Raw genomic sequence first — 19,019 nt, 5'->3', positions numbered from 1 at the left:
CTTTTTGGTATCAAATTTACTATCCTCTATCTCCACACTTCTAGGAAACACAGTGCATCGATTGTCGTTGATATTAGTGTGGCTATATATAGTGTCATGATTGTTGCGTTCAGGGGGAGTTCCGGATGCAACATCAGTAGCTCTTGGGAAGAGCGTACACCGATTGTCACTCATAATAAATGATTTTTCTCTCTTAGTGTTGTGCAGGGACGAGAGAGCTTAAATCATTTTGATCAGTGGCCATAAGGGGATATTGCATGCTCGCTGTATATTTAGCCCTACTAGCGGAATTATGGGCGATTCGCCCACGACCATAGTCGTATTAGCGCCACTAAATGTATAAATTAGCTCATCCTTAGTTACACTCTTTGCTACTAAAATTGAAAGGGTATAAAGGTAAGGAAAGTTCATCATAATTTAATCATTTTACTATCCTGCAGGATGGATTAGAATCAATTTTACTACTTTGCTCTTATGAGATCTTTCTCGGGCCTTCAGCGAAACAGGCTAATCTTTGACGATCCAGTTTTGTTTCAAACGTTAAATCGTGTTAAAACCCCTTACCACGTGACCTGATCTGCATCAATTACTTGTAATTCTCTTGCCGAGAGACCGGGATTTCGTAGGCCCGCTCCTGTTCGCTTCGCCGAATTCTTATCACTTCCCTCCATTCTTACTACCTGTTTGTGATGCGCTAGAAAGGTGGAGACACCACTATAATGTAGCCGACGCCGTGGCTTCAGTAAGAGACTCATAGAATATGATTGTCGATTTGAACCGAAACTAAGATGCGCGCAATTGAAAATTTGAACAAAAATAAAAAAGAAAAGAAAAACAAAAGCAAGCTGATGGGACTCCGTATATTATACTCTTTCCAATAATTAGGGTTCCTTGGGGGTGCTTGATGCTGGAAATAAATCAAATGTACATCCGCTCAACGTGTCCGAATTCCTCCAAAAACTTTTCGTTGACTTGGGCCGCCATTTTAAGATAATCGTAGTCCACCTTTTTTCCATCATGTATCCAGGGTATCACCATCGCCTTCAGTTGTTTCGGATTCGACGACCTCATATTTGCACGATCTGTCGTTCCACCTAAGTTACCATTAGCCATGCCGATGACAAGGAAGAATGATTCTTTACCTTTCTAAAATTTGCTTATATCCTAGCAAATATAAATATACATACTCAACGTAATTTCGGGGAAACAATGCCTCACATGACGTAGGCAACTTCCACTCCTTCATAGTTGTTGCATGAGTTCTGGGAAGGACGGCAACTAGGTTTATGTGGGTCTCGCATATTATTTGGCCTCCACTTCTCGTGCATGTATATCCATACGCCAGACGACAGTATTTCCAGGTGATGGTGTTTCCGATCGATAATGTCTTCACAGTTGCATCGGACTCAGGGCTAAAAAGTCTTTTCTTATTATCGACATAGCATCTCCTAGCTGTAGCTTGATATACTGTAGCGCGAAAAGTTTGACCTCGGCAATGACTGGTCGAGACTCGGACCTACCAAAGAAATTATATAATAGTAGAATATAAGATATTACTATGTATTATCATACACCGAACCAATACATACATATGAGCTAAAGGTGTACGTGTCAGTGTTTAGACAGATGTTAACTCTAACACGATCTTGGGCGTTGAGAAACTAACAAAGAATCGAAGAAAAAAAATACTGGAACTGATTTCGAGAGCGTCTGTAGGCTCTTATACCTGATAAAGGTCATGTAGTCCCCTCATATATGTATGTTACATACCAGACACATAGGCGGATAGTGAACTAGATCCAAATCATCTATAACCATCGACTTAACATCCTATACTGTATATTCACCTCCGATATCTTACCTGTTCTTCGACATATTCGCATGTTATATCATACTGAAACACTTTCAGTTTGAGTGTCCTGACCAGCATTCTCTGTAGAATAATACTTCCCGGGAGAAGATTGAGTAGATACTCCGATGCCGGCTGACTGGAACTGAAGATCAACAATGTTCACAAGTCCTGTCATTTGATGGGCCACTAGCTTAAAAAGCTCTGTAACAATATTTTTTTCTGCGCAGACTGAAGTGGAACACGATAAGTCAATTTCAATGTAAACAGAGGGGGGCTTTTCTGCACACTAACCGGCAATCAATCCTTTTCTTCTGTCCTCAAAAAAGTCGTTTGGTATGGCGTCTTTGGCATTCACGGCGGAATATAGCTTGAAAATTCTCCCGTGCTTGCTATTCCACGTTTCGTGAGGCTCTTGAGCAGGTCGGGCGGATGGTATATGTATCGCGAAATGAAGATTCTAGTGTTGTTGGCACAACTCAATTTCAAATTATCATTGTTTCGACATACATAAGCCCCGTTATCCTTCCGGAGGAGCTCATTCATCCAATCATATATCCAGTCGAGATTTGCTTTTCCATTGTCAGAATCGTCGTCAGAATCATAAAAAGATCAAATGTCGAGAGATACTTACACTCATCATTAACTTCCCACACAATGAATATATCGCAGTTTGTGCGTTTTTTGATATTACTTTCAACTGCGAGTCTGATATAGGATAGCAAAGGAGCAATTCCAATGCCAGTGCCAATACAAAGAACGCGACTGTAACCCGTAAGTCCCTCTGAACGACCATACGGTCCATCCAACCACGTTAAAAACTCGTTTTTCGAATGATTCATTAATCTTTGCGTGAAGCCCCGTTCTTTGCGTGCCAGCAGCGTGATACTTATGGCGTTTCCATTTGTATCGTTCTCCCACCATGATATTGGAAAGGAATATGTCTGGAGAGCAGAGCGTAAGCTGACCCCAGGCATCTAAATGTAAACACTCATTCCAGGTTGAACCCTAAATGGTCGGTTGATCGGGATCATGACTCGAATTACATCAGCGTGTTTCATCCGAGCGATTACTGCACGAGATGCGACTTTCCCGTACTTAATATTCCGAATGAGAAGTAACACACATCGAAGTATAAAGAGGAAAGAGATAGTGACGCTAGAAATCAGAAGTCCTAATTGTGGAAAGTTCCTCGACTGTATTAGGTGGCACAAAACCGTTATGCCAACGAGAGCGGCAGCAACTTTGTGAACTTTAGATAGTATCTCCATTGCAAAACTTCGAAGGACATGTGTAATAACGGCAAGTGCAAAGCCAGCAAATGCCTTTATAGTGAGCGTTAGTATGATGTAGAAAAAACATTTGAACATTCTTACCAGCAGCCCATAAATTTGCAAATTGCGCTTTAAGTGCCACCCAGCTTGGTGTATTGCAATGGAAATGTGAAGAACACCTTGCAGGGTAGACACTATACCTAAAGTACTATGTATAGCTGTGAATGTTTGAATTGAAAGTCCAAGGATGTCGGCAAGAAACTTCAGTCGATCACTCAAAAGAAGGGGGAGCAAGTTTATAATGGCCATATACCCTGACCGAATTCTGATGTCAGTCAGGCTATGCGTTTGTATAAGCATGCTGACTATATTTCCAGGCCAATAAATCAGCTGTAACAGTAGCCAAGCTCTCGATTTTCTCCTCACGATGGGTGGATATATGAGATACTTTAAGATGATGACTGTTGCCCATTGCGTCGGAGCGGCTAGTAAAGCTCTCACAAAGTTAAAGGCGCGACTTATATTAGTCCGCAAGAAGAACAGGAGCAATAAACCCCCAATTATGAGGACATATAAAAAGGAGGGATCAATTATCCTCATTCTGTAATTGAAATATCTGAAGGTATGAGCAATGTTCTCTCAAGTTGTAGAAACTAGTATTAGGGTTCTTATAGATGTGTGAGCGTGTAGATTTGTTGGAACGTCAACTAAAAATAGCCAAGTATGTATGTCACCCGTGGGCGATACGACGAAGACTCAGTTATTTTTAGAGGACCTCAAGTATATAAGGTACAAATCACCACTGGAGACTTTTGGTTTTGTCAGGTCTACTACACAATGTCGCAACCTGTAGATCGCTCCGGTGAAAGCCGCCGCCGAAAAACATGCTTCAGAAAGATTCGTCAGCTCTGTGCTCTGTGTCGAATGAGAGCAATAGTGGTGTTGGTTGATAAATCTGATAAACATTGGATATTCAAAACGCACGATGATATTCCGGATTTAGAGCAGGTAGGATTGATACTCTTCATCACTTAGTTCATTGATTGACCTTCATAGCAGGCCATACAGCATCCCCAGACTCACACCTACGATGATTTTGAGCCTTTGCCCCCTTCCAGCCGGCCGATTATAGCCACGCAGCCAGTTCAACGCCAGATTCCTGTGCTAGCGCCGCCAAGCTTTCGTCGTGACTAACGTGGGGTTACTGTGGGCGAGTCGCCCGAAAAACTGTCTCGTGGGCTAGTTTTGATTCTTGGCGCTATTGTATAAAGGACGCTTCTTTTTCCTCGCCATTCCCTTCTAGTTAATACTATTCGATTATAATCAATCACATTCAAGTCTATGACCTTGTTCATAATGGATTTCAAACATCCCGAAGATGACATACTACCTAACCAATTGGATCATATCCTTCAGAATGGCGTGCATACGCTGAACACCGAGCGTCTTCCAATCTATTTGGAAGCTTCGAGGAACTTCAATGCATCTTACTTGAGTGATCTTCAACAAGAAGTCGTTCGCCTTCGTCAAGAATCAGCTTGGCATCAGGAGCTAAAGGAAGCCTTCATAGGTCTGTTTAGGGACGCAAGGGAGGTATATCGCCTCCTTCAAAAGGCACTCCTTAAAGCCAGGGTCCAGCATGGTGGGGAAAATCCGTTGTCAGAGCTAGTGAATAACGCACAGGATGCTGGTTTTCTTCTTCAACAATGTCTGCAACGAGCATCCCACATATCCTCAGAATCAGAAAGTCATCTTCTTGAGGCCCTAGGCATCTCGTTAGATGATACCAATGCGAGAGACATTACACTGCTGTAGATAAAGATGGTAGTAATTTCATTTTTTCAACTTCATGCTATTTAAAAACTCGTGAATCTGCCGCTCCGTCTCTCCAAGGCACCGGCCAATGCTATGGGCTTTTCTGAGGTAAACAATAAAAGCCTGGCGTAAGCGATGGTTTTGAGAAAGTAAAGTTGCCTCCTTATGCTTATACTTCTCAATCTCGGTTTCTAATTTTTGAATGGTATGTATGGAGTCTTGTAGTTGTTTTTCAAGGTTCTGGGTATCTGCTTCAACGTCGCGGATACCTGTCCGCACTTCGGAAGAACAAGTTGCTCTGATGTCACCACACTCCAGCCCCTTCGATATCTCAATATACATGTTTGTCGACATATCGCTAAGCTGCTTGTCGAAAAGATAGCTAGTCGCATCGCTAACAATCCAAGCATAGGCATCTTTTTCTGATGGGTGAAGACGGACTTCTGACGGTCGCACGCTTAACCCGAGTTGCTCATCTTTGTTTTTGATTAGCAATGTCCTCCTCTTACGTCTCCGCCGGTCATACTTACTAATGTGGTTTGCGAGGTCTTCCCGACACTTCCCCCTTTCTAGAGCACGTTTTCTATTAGCTGGGTTTGACATGTCATACAGTCGAACGGCCTCAGTTTGGCGGTCTTCGTCTATATATCGTGTATCCTGTAGTGTTCCTCGGTCGATCTTTGCCGAGGGCGGCCCGCCGCGGAAATAGAAATGTGCCACGTGATAAGGCTCATCACAAAGTGGGGCTATCGTGGGCGGTTCGCCTAGGCATTTATGGCGTTCATTGCGATTTCCAGATTAAGGATTAGAAAATCTCGCCGTAACAGCAATAGCCGGCAAAATCCACTCTATTGTCGAGCCACACGTCTCCAAGCGCGTCGCTAGCCGGTGGTCATATCCATATTTGTCCGAGCACACTTAATAATAAAGCTATTTATATCACCTTGGAACCTGTCTGTTTCAGACATAATTACGAACCACGAATATTTCTCTCTCCACTCATTCTAAAGTTTATATGGCCTTTTTGTAGGGGCTGCTTACAGGGCCAGCTTGCTACTATGATACCGCGCTTATAAAGACAAAAATATAAGCTAGTGAGCTGTCTTAAGTAGATTCTAACTACGAATCATCTCCCAATCTAATACTCGAAAAGACTATCCCGCAACCGCCTAGGACCTGAGAGACTATCGAGAATACGACAGTACCATAGTCGAAATGTTACGTAGGTTGAAAGTAGAAAATGAACATTTGGACATTTTCACTTTTTGCAGTGATATTCATTACCTATGTTTCACTTAAAACCCCGTCAAAGTTTCTGGAGAAGGTAAACAATTTTTCAAGACATGATGCTGCTCTTCATTATTTTAGCCTACTTTCAAGCCTGTGTTCTAGCTGTGGGGAGCGCGGCCAGGCGTGACATCTATGCGATGAGCACGCCGATGAGCACGCCGATGAGCACCACCATGATTATGACATCAACAACAACAGGCACCGTGACTCAATATACAACGATCATATTCGCTGAAAGCACTTCTTCGGCCGGATATTTGCACAGTTCTCCGACGTATTCAATGAGCACGAAAAGTGTTACCAGAACGCGAACAATGTGGCTCCAGGGAGCTAATTCATCTTCGACCAACCTTTCGTGGCATACCCCTACAACTACTAGGGCAATAGGAAGCGTCAATGTAACCAGCTACCCGACAACCAGCGTAAGCCGTCTTGCTGCCACTTCCTCTGCCACTTCCCCTGCCACTTTCTCTGCCACTTTCTCTGCTATTTCCACAGCCACTCCATCCATACCCACTATTATATACCCAACCACTTCATCACCTGGATCGACTTCATCAAGTGGTAACTCGAATGGCACTGAGTCAACCCAAGTCCGGCTGCGAACAACTTTTATTATAGGGCTAGGGTGTATTTTCGTCGTGTTTGGGTTTCTCTAAGTCACAGCTAAGAGAGGAACATGGGAGCAAAGTTTAGGGCCTTTTTCGAGTATGTAGTCAAATGAATAAAGTATGATCAGGTTTCCTTATCTTTGTACAGTACGTCCCGGAAATGGTGCGACTACGAGCGCGTCTGTATAAGATTTACACTCATTTGCTCTTTCTTAGCACTACATCCGGGCAGGAGTTCATCATAAGATTAGGCTGTATATTAAGCGTTTTACCAAGTTTTAACATCGGATCATACATACGAAGACCTAAACCTACCACCATTCAATGAATCTCCAGTAACAGAGCGGATTTCCTAGATACTGTAGGAAATACATCCAACTGCTGAATTTCCATCTTCAAGCGAATATTTCTTCTCCAGTAGGAGGCTCAACGGTGGGTTCGACGGGAGATGGAAGTCTGTGGGCAGACTTCCCCTTTTTTTTCTTTTTGCCACCCTTCGATGAAATGGGAGCTTCCAATAGCTGCTCCGGCTCTGCGGTGTGCACTTGAGCATACTCATATTTGGCAGGTTGCTCTAATAGATCCGGGCTGGATGATCCGGACTGTCCGTCGACTGATTCAGATCCAATCGCATCAACCAAGCTGCAAGAGCTAGAAGATAATGTAGCCGGATTGTTTTGTAAGCTAGCCTGTAATTCATTGATGGACTCTACCGAGTCGGTCAGTATAAGTATGGTCGTAGACTGACCTCTCTTACCAATGCCTCTAATGCCAACGAAACGTTTGCAAGTGTCCGAACCTTTCCTGAGAATCCACAATTTTTTGTTTAATTGTTCCCGTCGACTTTGGCTCTCCTCAGATTCACCGGCGATTTGTCTGACCAACTCTTTGGGCATCTCGTATGCGGTTATAGGTGTAAAAAGTGTAGGAATTGCACCCAGAAGGTTTACTTCGATTACTTCAGTGGCAATATCATCAACAAAACGCTTGAGTGCAACCTAGTTTTGGCATTACACACGTTAATCAAATAATTGGAGGATTAGCCGGTCGTTAACACGTACCTTGTAGTAGGCAAGCATGCAGTCAAGTGCTTCCTCGGATGCAAAACGTGTCATGTCCGGTATGGTAGTCTGAACAAGAGAATTGAAAAGCCCTTGGATATCGATGGCGTGCACCACAGTCTCAGAGGTTGAAAGAGTATCAACACCAAAGTACGATTGAAGAGCTTTACGGAAGGCATCTTTTTGGCGATCAGCACGGGTCTTTTGGAGTGTTTCGGTGAAGTAGTGGTTGTAGGTGATGGGATGACCTCGTTGATGCGGCATAAGTAGCTCTTCGCTTCCCTTCCTCAATACATGTCGTAAATTCTCCAGGGCCGGCAAAATTACGTTTTGAAATAAAGCCTTAGAGGTAGCCTCATCTGCCACATAGGAAACTGCGTGTTGAAGGAATTCTCTTGCCGCCGCCCAAGCTGCAGTAATATGGTTGTGTGTTAGGTCCTCCCACGGGCCGCATTGTTCTTGAAATAGATCCTTAACGATTAAAGGATTGAAAGTACCGGGTAGCTCCCGACCCCTTGTCTTTTTGAGAAGCGTTTCGATATGCTGAACGTATTCTTTTCTTGTGAGAAGTATTTGACGTTTGGAGACCGATCTGTGGTCTTCAATTTCATGGACATGGCGTAAATGGCCACGGTGGGAAATATTATCCGTAAATTTCTGATTCAGATTTTGAATGACTGCTCGGATGCGCTTCTGGTACCCATTATCCGTCTTTGCATCTCCGAAGAAAGGCTCGTTATAAGTACCATCCACAGCTGCCTTGACCAGAGACTGGAACGCTTGACTGATATGCAAAAGGTATGATCTTTGTTCATCTAGTGTTGCACGAGGGTCACCAAGCTTCTGAAGCTGCGAACTGCAGGAATTAATCTTGGAATTTATCTCGTTGATCAGGCTTGGAAGTTCACTTGCAATCTGGCCTAGAAGTAGGCTGCTCAGACGGGTTCGTAGTGAATCCACACCCACAAGAGATCGAGGCAGGTCTTCCCAGATTCCTTGGGAAAAGAATTTCCATTCCTGGGTATCCCGATCGGATAAGCTCCACTAGCCTTTCTCCGAATCCATATTCATTAACACATGCCATCCAAGACGGAATTCCACGTCTTGGTTCTTGGCAAGCGACACAAAAGAAGCCTCACTTTCAGATCCCGGGACTAGCGTATCAGGCTTAGAGATGACGCCCAATGTCCGGTTGCCAGATGGATCAGCGTCCCGCGCTAAACGGAGGACGATCTGGTTTGCAAAATCATTCTTGGCGGAGACGACGGCAAGGATAACGCTTCGTGATTCCCTCATGTATGACTGGACCACGTCTTGGACTAGTTGTACATCGGCTGCCGATTGCTGTCGTGTTTCTGAGTGGATCAGACCCGGAAGATCGACAATTGTGAGATGTGGCCGGTCAGGACCCGAAATTTCAACTCGCAGAAGGTCATTTGAAAATGCTTTTCCGTGGGTTGATATTCCCATTGCTGCTTTCGCATTCTCTATCAAGTTTGCAAGGCCATCAAATCCATCAAGTTGTTCGCAAAAGTTGCCAAGAGAATGCTGCTCTGCGTCGCTGCGCGACTGGTGAGGGACAATAGAAACCCGAACTCCGACTTGGGAGTTCTTCCGAAGAACCAATTCGGTTGGAAATCTAGTGCACAAACTGCTTTTCACCGGAAAAGAAACGCCGGAAATCGCCTCGAGAACGGAGCTCTTTCCGGATGATTGGTCTCCGCATACGATTATTTGCGGGAGCGAGACGTAGTGGCTGATGCCTTGCGATCGGAGTGTGTCGATGGAGTCTAGAAGGTCAAGCTGCTCTTGAGTACACAAGCCCTCAAGTGCATCCGTTGTGAAGTTTGTCAAAGTCATAATGTACCCAAATTTGAGATGAATTAGAATGACCGACTGGATGCTCCAATAACTATAGACGTAGCCTACAGCGCGCAAACCCCACATATTTATAATTGAAAGAGCCTCCCGTTAACAACAAAGTCTTTCGCCTAAAAGCTCCTTGCCCTGTGGCTACCTTTGTGCCAGGTTACAGTGATCATTCAGGCGGCCACTCACCATACCTGTGCGCCACTACATTTCAATACTCTTAATTCCATTCCGAATTCCAATATCCTGCCACCAATGAGCCATCATTGTCACATTCTTTGGCGTGTTTTCTTTGTTTCTCAAGTTAGTGTAAGCTGCCTGTTTGGGACTAACTTTACGCTGAGCAAGAGTGGGAGATGCGCAAGGTGATTCTGGCTGAATAAAGTAGGAGACTGCAACATCGTTGCCGAAATTCGTTGGACTCATGTCTACTGAACTACATTCCGTCGTCACAGAAGCATGTAAGGTTTTTCCATCAACACACCTCGCATATTTCCAAAACAAGAGAAATTTTACCCCATTGCATGATCTACTCGTTCTTAAAATGGATTGTTGTCCTTTACTCCTCTCTGTCATCCTCCCTCGTCATTGATTTGATAATTCACCACCTCCTCAATACCTTTCCCTGGTGCCTCGGTGTCTCGACTCGCAATTGGCGGGAGAGAAGGTCATGGCAGTTCTGTAAGAGCTCTGTGAAAGAGGTCTGTTGGTTGCGTTCTTCTGCTTGTCGCCTCCTTTCTGCTTCCTGCCGTCTCCTTTCTGCTTCCTGCCGTCTCCCTTCTGCTTCCTGCTTCCGTGCTTCTTCTGCCCTAAGGTAAAGATCTTTGTAATTTGGAGAGCTGTGGTCGGCCATCGATTTGTTGGAAAGGGCAAGTCATGCTTTAACGCAAGTGCGTCAGAGCCCAGCTGACGATCTGGTCCGATCAGCTTTCTGCCAGTGAATCCCGGGTTTCGGAAAATACTTTCTTCCAGAAAATCAGGTCTCACATTCAGGTATACATACTAGCCCAAAGCGGTTAGCGCTTGTCTTTACTCTAATCAGAGTCGCCCGCCATCATTTCCGAGTCAGTTCTAAGTACTGATTTATGTGTCACGTATGTAGAAATTATGAAGATTTAATGGGGTGACGGACCGGCAGGGATGACGAACCCGCCGGGATCCACGTTATAAATTGCCAGAACCAGGGGTAATAAAACACAGAGCATTCATACATTCTTATTGGCCAGGGCTAGTTAGCATACCGACAATTGACGTTATTTAGGTTGATAAATCATCAGCTTTATAAACGCCAAGACTAACATTTTGTACATTCGTGGGCTTTCGTGGGGGGCCATTGGGCCCCCACGGTGGGCAATGGATTTGATTACACTGTGGGTGACCCAAATCGCCTGAAAGGGGTTTGGGTCGCATGAACCGGGTATAACTGTATGTTCTTGGTATTTTGCATATTTCATCTATATAGATAAACGATGAGCATCCGAGATAAAGGCATTACAGGATGGATGGATGGATGGATGATTTCATTTACCCCGCCCGACCCCTCGCCAGCGGCCCCGCAACTGATTGGACTAGCATGATACTCCAGCTGACAAAAGTGTGTTGAAGTTGCATCTAACAAACATTTCTATATTGGTGCACTTCGTTGTGAGTGGCCACGCTGCTATGTTGACGAATTATACTTCTTCATGTTATTGCAAGTATTGCTCATTGTAAAAAACCCCTGTCTCCAATTCCGAGTACTTTGCATTGCACAGCTCCTTATTCTTGAGCGTGTTTGTGCGAAAGTAACAAATTCCTGTTGCTTTGTTGAGCTCGAAGAAGGCAAAATGAAATGACCACCTTTCTTAGGCTTATTATAGCGAATTGGAGCTATGAAGCATGTGAGTAATTTGTGATGGTGGCTTGATGAAGGTATGTACCGTCGCAACTTGAGGCTGCAGGCTGGCTTGTACGCAGGCAAGTATTGTCAAGCCTAATGAAAGAAGAAACAACCCTATTGAGCTAATGGACGCCACCCACAAGGCTCGTCGGTGCCTGGCAGCAGTGAGGAGCGGATAATGCCAAAATAATTTGAATGCACTTGTTTCGATATGCCATGGCCTCATGCATATTCTCATCCGAGATATGATAGAGAGCCAGTCACTTACCGCTACTCAAATGGCAGAAGAGGCTGAGTGCAGCAAGGTCACGATCATAAATATTCGCAGAAACTTGCGGCAGTTCGGCAGCGTCCACGCACCCCCAACTCGCATAGGTCGGAAACCAACCGTAACACTGCTAATAATCAACGCGCTCTTCGACCACCTGTCGGAAAAACCGGGCCTGTACCTCGATGAGATGGCTGTGTTCCTCTGGGACGAGTTTCATACGATGATCACAGCCTCTGGCATCAGAAGAGCCCTGGTTGCTAAAGGTTGGTCTAAAAAGACGGCCCGGCAGCATGCAAAGGAGCGTAATGCCGATTTGTGAGAACTCTATCTCAATAATTTGTCGGATTTTCAGTCATATCATCTAGTCTATGTGGATGAATCGGGATGTGACAAGAGGGCTGGGTTTAGGCGGACAGGCCGGTCACCACTTGGCGTGGCCCCTTTCATCTGGTCCAAAGTCTCACTGACAATAACGCTATCGCGATAATTATTAGGAGCCTCCGAAAACCGATCCCGAATCCAGCCGCTGTAGATAGGATCATGTGTCTCAATAGCCGCCATCTCAAGCCCCCACGAAAAAGGAGACATATTCCTTTTGTCGTGGGCATAAGTCTCATATGCGATATGGAGTATGGTAGAGAGGGCTTCAAGATGTGACACCTCCATAAGGCTATCTTGGTATAGCATGCGCCGGTGAAAAAGCAGGAGACCTGAGTAATACACCACCGCGAGCTGGGCTGTATAGAGAGCCCGACCCACAGGAGCACGGTAAGTTCGCTTGGCCATGATGAAAATGTCGTTGTAACTCTGCTTTTTGTAAGAACATATTATTGTAACGAAGGGTTGACAAATGGACAGAGCTGACCTGTCTCATATGCTGCAATTGACAAAAAATTCCATCCTCCGTAAGAGGCAATTTTCTGTACTCTAGATCCGGTGTAGACCACATCTGATACACCCTGGAACGGAGAGAGAAAGATTCGTGTAGTAAATCAAGGGTGCGATAGTTTTCCAAGTCGTCCAACCATTCGTCTTGCGGGTACTCGCTCCCCCAGCACTGCAAATGGGCCTTTCGGGCAGTTCGGACAAGGAAACAGTCAGGACTTCTGACAGAATGATATAATTTAGTGATAAAGCTGTCTGGGGCGGTGTGGAGACCGCTTCCGAGACTAATGTAGCTGCCATAAAGTCACTTTGTTGTCCGGGTATAAGATTGGGTGGGATAGATAAATAAGCCTCACAATATCCAAACCAGCAGTAGTGCAGAGAGAGAGGAGAACGGCTGGATCTCGGCTTCAGCCATCTCATTCTCATCTGATGGCAGCGACTTATTCCTGCTGAGGGCTGAAATGTAGTTTCCAGACTCCAGCAGAGCTTCAACACCCTTCAGGTGAACCGTAAGATGTTGATTGGAACAACCAAGCTTCAGCTCATAATGTGCCATCAAGAAGAGACAAGTGAGACTTGAGTCCAAGTCTGGCTTCACATCTTGATCGAGCAAAAGATTCAACTCGTTAAGTGCAATGCCATAATTTCGAGCCGCATGTTGCGAGGCCGGACGCAAATATGAGTGCCCCAGGTTCTGTAATTCACTCGCCGACGAAGCAATTATCATATACATTATGGCTGCATTTCGAGGAGCCAGTTTATGGTAGATATATGCAAGACAGCTCCATTTCCAGGGCTTTCCGGTCCAAGCGACAAGGTTTGAAGAAGAGAAGTATTCTAGACACTGGCGGTCTGTCGACGAAAGAAGTAAAGAGTTCGCACACGGAATATGGCTAGTATCCAGCACTGGGAGTATTGGCCCTAAAAGAATTGATCTCAACATGGGCATCTGGTGAAGGGACTATGCTGTAACGGGCGCACCTAGGATCCCCAGACAAGAGGGGTGACTCAGGAGAACCTTGGGTCTTATAGGCCGCGGGTGTGCAAACCCGTGTGCAGGTTGATATTGTGACTTAGTCTGTTTAGGTGTTCGCACTGTCCGCTGCTTCCGGATCTGAGGAATCCAGGTGCATGATAGAGTCAAACGATGACAGGTATTGCAAATTGGACGCTGTTCATCGCATTTTACCTTGCGTTCTCGACAGGTGGTGCAACCTGTCCTTGATCTTTGTGGCATGGATTGCGTAGTCTTCGCGACGAGGGAAATATAACTTTCTGGTTCGTATGCAGCCAAGAGGGAAAGAATAATTGAAGTGTAATGACGCTTAAGTAGTAGACCGAAACATGCCGGGGTGTGGATGTGGAGAAAGAAGAAGAGAGAAAAGAAGGGTGTACGAAGATATGTCTCATGAACCGAAACGAGACTAGTTGTGGGGAGCCTTAAATACAACGATAAGCGTTTTCCCCTGATTGGCCCATGGTGGACCGACTTCCCTATTCCTGAACCAGGCTAGGGCATACAATTTGATGCGTTTTTAATGTAGGCTGGAAAATATGCTGGAGTTTTAAACACAAAGTTGGCTAGGCCAGCAAAGCACTAGAAACAGACAAATAAATGATTGATCATAGGTATGTACAGCGTCAAACAAACCTTGACGTGGCCAAGGCTGAAGAATTGAGCACTACGTAAGGTCCAAAACAAGATCATATGACTTCTCTTAAGTTCTGGTCATCTCCTTTTGCCAGTTTGAGTACACTGCCTGGAACATTTCATCTTTCGTGGCGACATCAAATCCTACTAGCGCCAATGCCTTGCCAGTAATGATTGCACTTTCATAAGCTGCGTCAGTTCCTGCTGCATCAGTGAAGTTGGAACTATGAGGTGATACTCCTTTCGCACATGGAATTCCAAACAGAGCATGCAATGCCGGAACGACGTAGCCGACATTTCCTTCCCATAATTAGCATCATGGCTTACGAGGTATATTGGAGTAACATACCGACGTCGGATGAGCCGGAAGCAACCTGATCCCGAATTTTGAGCACACCCTTCCCATACGCCGCGATATTTTCCTGATATCTCTCACACAGTGTCTCATTCACTGTGACATCTGCATAGTATGGTTCTCTGTTTTCAGTTCATCAGCGCCTGTAAGTTTCAAGTCTGTCAGCCATGAAAGGTAAGCATACTTCTGAATATCAACCTCACACCCCGTTGCCGTTGCTGCAGCCTTCGCGCAGTTAATGACCCGCTCCACTAGTGCCTGTAGCCCATTGAGATTCAGACTGCGGGCCTGAAGTGCCACCCGCGCCTGAGCTGGGATCACGTTGATAGTATTCTCGCCATCTAGAAAGACCGCATGTATGCGTTCATCAGGAAGAATTTGCTGCCGCAAAAGGGAGATGTTGTTATATGCTGCAACTGCTGCATCGAGTGCATTAATTCCCATCCATGGAGTTCCTCCTGCGTGCGTATTTTTCCCTCGGAACTCGACCTCGATATACTGGCGTGCGATCATTCTACAACCTGCCACTCCTTCGATTCCGGCAGCCTTGTGCTCTGCATAAAGAGGGCTGGGATGACTGAGCAGACATTCAGCGCGTCAGCAGGTTGGACGAGGCGTGAAAAAAGGAAATAGTGAATACATACGCCATCAAAGAAACATCTACTCCCTTGTACGCTCCACCATCCAGAAGCATAATCTTGCCACCTTTTCCTTCTTCATCCGGGGTGCCGAGGAGCTGGGTCCGACCTGGGATGTTGAATTTCTTCAAGACGGTAGAAAGGGCATGGAAGGCTGCAATAGAGCTTGTGGCTATGAGGTTGTGGCCACATGCGTGCCCGATCCTAGGGAGACAGTCGTACTCGGCGTTGTAGTTGATAAGTCTCCCACCAGAGCCACTCAGAACCTCAAAGGCAGTTTCTATTCCATACGCATGACGCTTTACATCATAACCGAGATACTCGAAGAACAGACATATAGAGTCATGCGCAAGAACTTCTTTTTGACCAAGCTCAGGGTTCGACCAGATCTGATCGCTAATTGTCAGCATTTAATTTGTCAACAAGTCCACCCAGCAGGAAATGAGAGATCATACAGTTCTGTTCAGTACTTGAAGATGCTTTTCGACTGCTTCGATAGCAGCATCTACCTCTACCTGAACTTCCTGTGCAGAAAGTGGGCTCTGAGAAATATTGCCCATTTTGGTTTTGTTTTCGTGCCTGTTTTGCGCCTGCGTTTGATCCGCCTGTTGTTTAGATTTTGATTGACGCAAGATGGCCACTGCTTCTTATATCCTTTCTTTTGAGGCATAATCGGCTGCGTGGTAGCATAAGCATAATCGGTGGTAGCATAAAATTAATCCTGCTATTTGAAACCTAAGTCAAAAGCGGCTAGAACAACGATAATATCACTGGCACTAAAACGTGACCCTTCATCTGATTGGACATCTTTACTGCCGACCGCAAACTTTGATTGGATGAACTCAAGACTTCTAACCGAGAACCAATCGACTGCCTCAGCTAGTATTAGAACTCACAGTATCAGAGCACGCTCATGCCCTTGACATGATTAAAGTTGATATTATAAATCTATACACGAATGAGCTCTCATGGTCATGTTTTCCGCGGGAAAAACAATCTGAATTTTCCTATCAATGATCGACCAGAGCATTCCTTGTATCTATCTCAAAATCTCCGAGGCACGGTTGGTCCTCGCCTCGCGTTGCTCAGAACAACATGGTGTTTCTGAATTTCACTTCATATCTAATCAGTTGTTGGATAGATAGGATTTTAAGTTGACTTTTTTAGTCTATCATGGCCTGGGCCAGATATTCTAGCGCCTTCTTTCGAGTTCCAAATCAACCAATCGTGTCGAGCTTTCACAGAGCTCACATTTATAGCACGGCTGCAGCCATAGGACTTCCTTATGATAAGAGAATATAAGGAGGGAGAAGAAGATAGGGAAATCGGTATTACTTTACTCATGATAGGCGAAACGCCACACTTCGATTCTCATTAAAAATCCTATTTGTGAGAGTATCTAAAAGAGGGAGCGAGTCCTCACGATCATTTATCATAAAGTTCCCTTTTGTGGAAATTTTCGTACCCATGGCCGATATGTTGAAGACACCGAATATTTCAGAAGCCCCAGAGAAGAACAACAATGATTCCGACTTGGGAGAAGTCTGGGAAGTTCTTGATCCTGCGGAGGAGCGGAGGCTTGTGAGAAAGATTGATTTCAGGCAAGTAATAACTTCCACATGGTGCAATGAGCTCTATTCATAGGCGAAAAATCTAACATAATTCGAGAAAGCCAGAATCCTTCCTTTGATGCTCGTTGCATACATGCTCCAATTTCTCGATAAACAGACATTGAGCTCATCTACAATTATGGGCATAATAACAGACCTCAAATTGCATGGCTCTCAGTATAGCTGGGCTTCGAGCTGCTTCTATTTTGGCTATCTTTTTGCAACATACCCGGTTTCGTTGATCTTAATCAAGTTTCCGCTGGGAAAGTCCCTATCAATCATGTTGTAGGTTCCCAGTCTACCAAATCATTGAAAATCTAACTGGCGCTGATTTATTATTTGATCACAGTTTGATTTGGGCCATTATACTTGCGTGCCATGCTGCGAGCAAGAACTTTGCGACACTGATGGTTGCACGGTTCTTCCTCGGTATTGCCGAGGCGAGCATCTCGCCCGGATTCAGTCTGATCACATCACTCTGGTATCGAACCTCAGAGCAGCCATGGAGGCACGGTCTTTGGTTCTGCGGAAACTCACTCTCATCGGTCTTCAGTGGACTAATCGGATATGGAATCTATCATATCCATGATAGTCTGGCTTCCTGGAAGGTTCGTGTTGTTCCCGCCTTTGCACCTTCTATAAAGATCACGCGCCCTAGTTCATTGCTGATTGATTTAGTGGCTCTTCATTATTTTTGGCATTTTGACATTTGTGTGGGGGCTCGTCCTATTATGGCGCTTGCCTGATAGTCCGCAAAATGCCAAATTCATCAGTGAAAAGGAGAAGAAGATCGCCATGCACCGATTGAAGGCCAATCAAGCAGGTTTCAAGAGCAATAAACTAGAGCTTTCTCAGATAAAAGAGGCTCTTCTCGATTATAAGACTTGGCTTGTTGCTGTCTATTCTCTCACCACAAATATCCCCAATGGGGGAAGTTTAGCTGTGAGTGAGAACTCCGTGGATAAATGTACGGTATAAATCCTCTGCTGATACTATTTTCAGTTCTCTTCATTGATTCTTGAAGGATTTGGCTTTTCGGTTCTAAACACTTTCTTGATGGGAATTCCAATGGGAATAGTCATTTTTTTGTTTGTTCTTTCGACGTGAGTACCCTTCCATACATATTGTGATTCGTAAATCTGATTTACTGAATTTATTCAGAACATACCTATCTTCAAAGCTGCCGAATGCCAGGTGTCTGATAATTGCAGCGGTCAATGTTATCAGGTTTGTGACCGTCCTCCTGAGTTGACTACATATACCCTAGAGATGACTAATTTTGAGTTTTCGCGGCGCTCTAGCATTACTGGCGCCGTTGTTATCTATACTTGCGACACCATTGGAGCGAAATACGCTGGACTTTGCCTTATGCAAGTCTTCTCCAGTGGCATGCCTCTCTCAATGGCTCTGGTCAGCTCTAACATAGGAGGCTTCACAAAACGAGCCACCGTGATCACAGGTTTGTTCACGTGTTATTGCGCTGGAAATATTATCGGTCCTCAGCTGTTCTTCGCCCGGGAGGCCCCTCGCTACAAGGTAATTACCCCAATCTCTCTAAAGCTCGTCATTGACCTAGGCTAAAACTGAACAGTCTGGCTTCCTCGCCATAATAATATGCTTTGCGATATCCACTGTGACCATCCTCGTTCTTCGCTATTTGCTAATTTTTGAGAACAACAAGCGAGATCGCACGTCCGTTCCGGTGGAACAAAGGGAAGAAGAACTACGCTTGGCAGACTTAACAGATATCGAAAACAAAAATTTCCGATACGCTTATTAGGTCCAGCGCTGCTATGTATCATATCATTTCTGGTCAAGTTTGTGCTCTCGTGGAGGTTTGGAGCGAGATTACTTCGATCACAACCCACACACGTATCAGATACGACATGATCATATTCTGCTTGGAATAGACAGCCCTCTTGCATGGGTCGTCCGAATTTGGCGGCTTTGTGGGTCGC

At 45.0% G+C, this 19,019-nt stretch overlaps 6 protein-coding genes across 6 annotated transcripts; 2 read left to right on the top strand and 4 right to left on the bottom strand.

Moving 5' to 3' along the window:
* Positions 1-4,479: 4,479 nt before the first annotated feature.
* N7529_000946 (uncharacterized protein) lies at positions 4,480-4,938 on the top strand (the record flags this gene model as incomplete). Its single annotated transcript, XM_057236477.1, has 1 exon — positions 4,480-4,938. One exon carries the CDS (start codon positions 4,480-4,482, stop codon positions 4,936-4,938), a length of 459 nt encoding a protein of 152 aa, XP_057103280.1.
* A 2,296-nt stretch (positions 4,939-7,234) lies between these two features.
* On the bottom strand, positions 7,235-9,760 carry N7529_000945 (dynamin family protein; the record flags this gene model as incomplete). The annotated part of the gene is made up of 3 exons (XM_057236476.1): positions 7,235-7,837; positions 7,901-8,944; positions 8,978-9,760. The coding sequence occupies 3 exons, from the start codon at positions 9,758-9,760 to the stop codon at positions 7,235-7,237; spliced, it is 2,430 nt and encodes an 809-aa protein (XP_057103279.1).
* A 610-nt stretch (positions 9,761-10,370) lies between these two features.
* Positions 10,371-10,622, bottom strand: N7529_000944 (uncharacterized protein; the record flags this gene model as incomplete). Its single annotated transcript, XM_057236475.1, has 1 exon — positions 10,371-10,622. The coding sequence occupies one exon, from the start codon at positions 10,620-10,622 to the stop codon at positions 10,371-10,373; it is 252 nt and encodes an 83-aa protein (XP_057103278.1).
* Positions 10,623-13,156: 2,534 nt separating this feature from the next.
* On the bottom strand, positions 13,157-13,540 carry N7529_000943 (uncharacterized protein; the record flags this gene model as incomplete). Its single annotated transcript, XM_057236474.1, has 1 exon — positions 13,157-13,540. One exon carries the CDS (start codon positions 13,538-13,540, stop codon positions 13,157-13,159), a length of 384 nt encoding a protein of 127 aa, XP_057103277.1.
* Positions 13,541-14,525: 985 nt separating this feature from the next.
* N7529_000942 (M20 family metallopeptidase) lies at positions 14,526-16,011 on the bottom strand (the record flags this gene model as incomplete). The annotated part of the gene is made up of 5 exons (XM_057236473.1): positions 14,526-14,758; positions 14,808-14,935; positions 14,998-15,390; positions 15,458-15,840; positions 15,907-16,011. The coding sequence occupies 5 exons, from the start codon at positions 16,009-16,011 to the stop codon at positions 14,526-14,528; spliced, it is 1,242 nt and encodes a 413-aa protein (XP_057103276.1).
* A 1,129-nt stretch (positions 16,012-17,140) lies between these two features.
* Positions 17,141-18,841, top strand: N7529_000941 (uncharacterized protein; the record flags this gene model as incomplete). Its single annotated transcript, XM_057236472.1, has 6 exons — positions 17,141-17,346; positions 17,411-17,669; positions 17,740-18,003; positions 18,064-18,138; positions 18,223-18,597; positions 18,653-18,841. 6 exons carry the CDS (start codon positions 17,141-17,143, stop codon positions 18,839-18,841), a joined length of 1,368 nt encoding a protein of 455 aa, XP_057103275.1.
* Positions 18,842-19,019: the final 178 nt, after the last annotated feature.

This window comes from Penicillium soppii (genome assembly GCF_028829465.1).
Source record: "Penicillium soppii strain IBT 18220 chromosome Unknown utg000001l, whole genome shotgun sequence".
Classification (NCBI taxonomy): domain Eukaryota; kingdom Fungi; phylum Ascomycota; class Eurotiomycetes; order Eurotiales; family Aspergillaceae; genus Penicillium; species Penicillium soppii.
The sequence above is the reverse complement of the archived record's forward strand: the minus strand, read 5'-3'. Positions and strand labels throughout refer to the sequence as shown.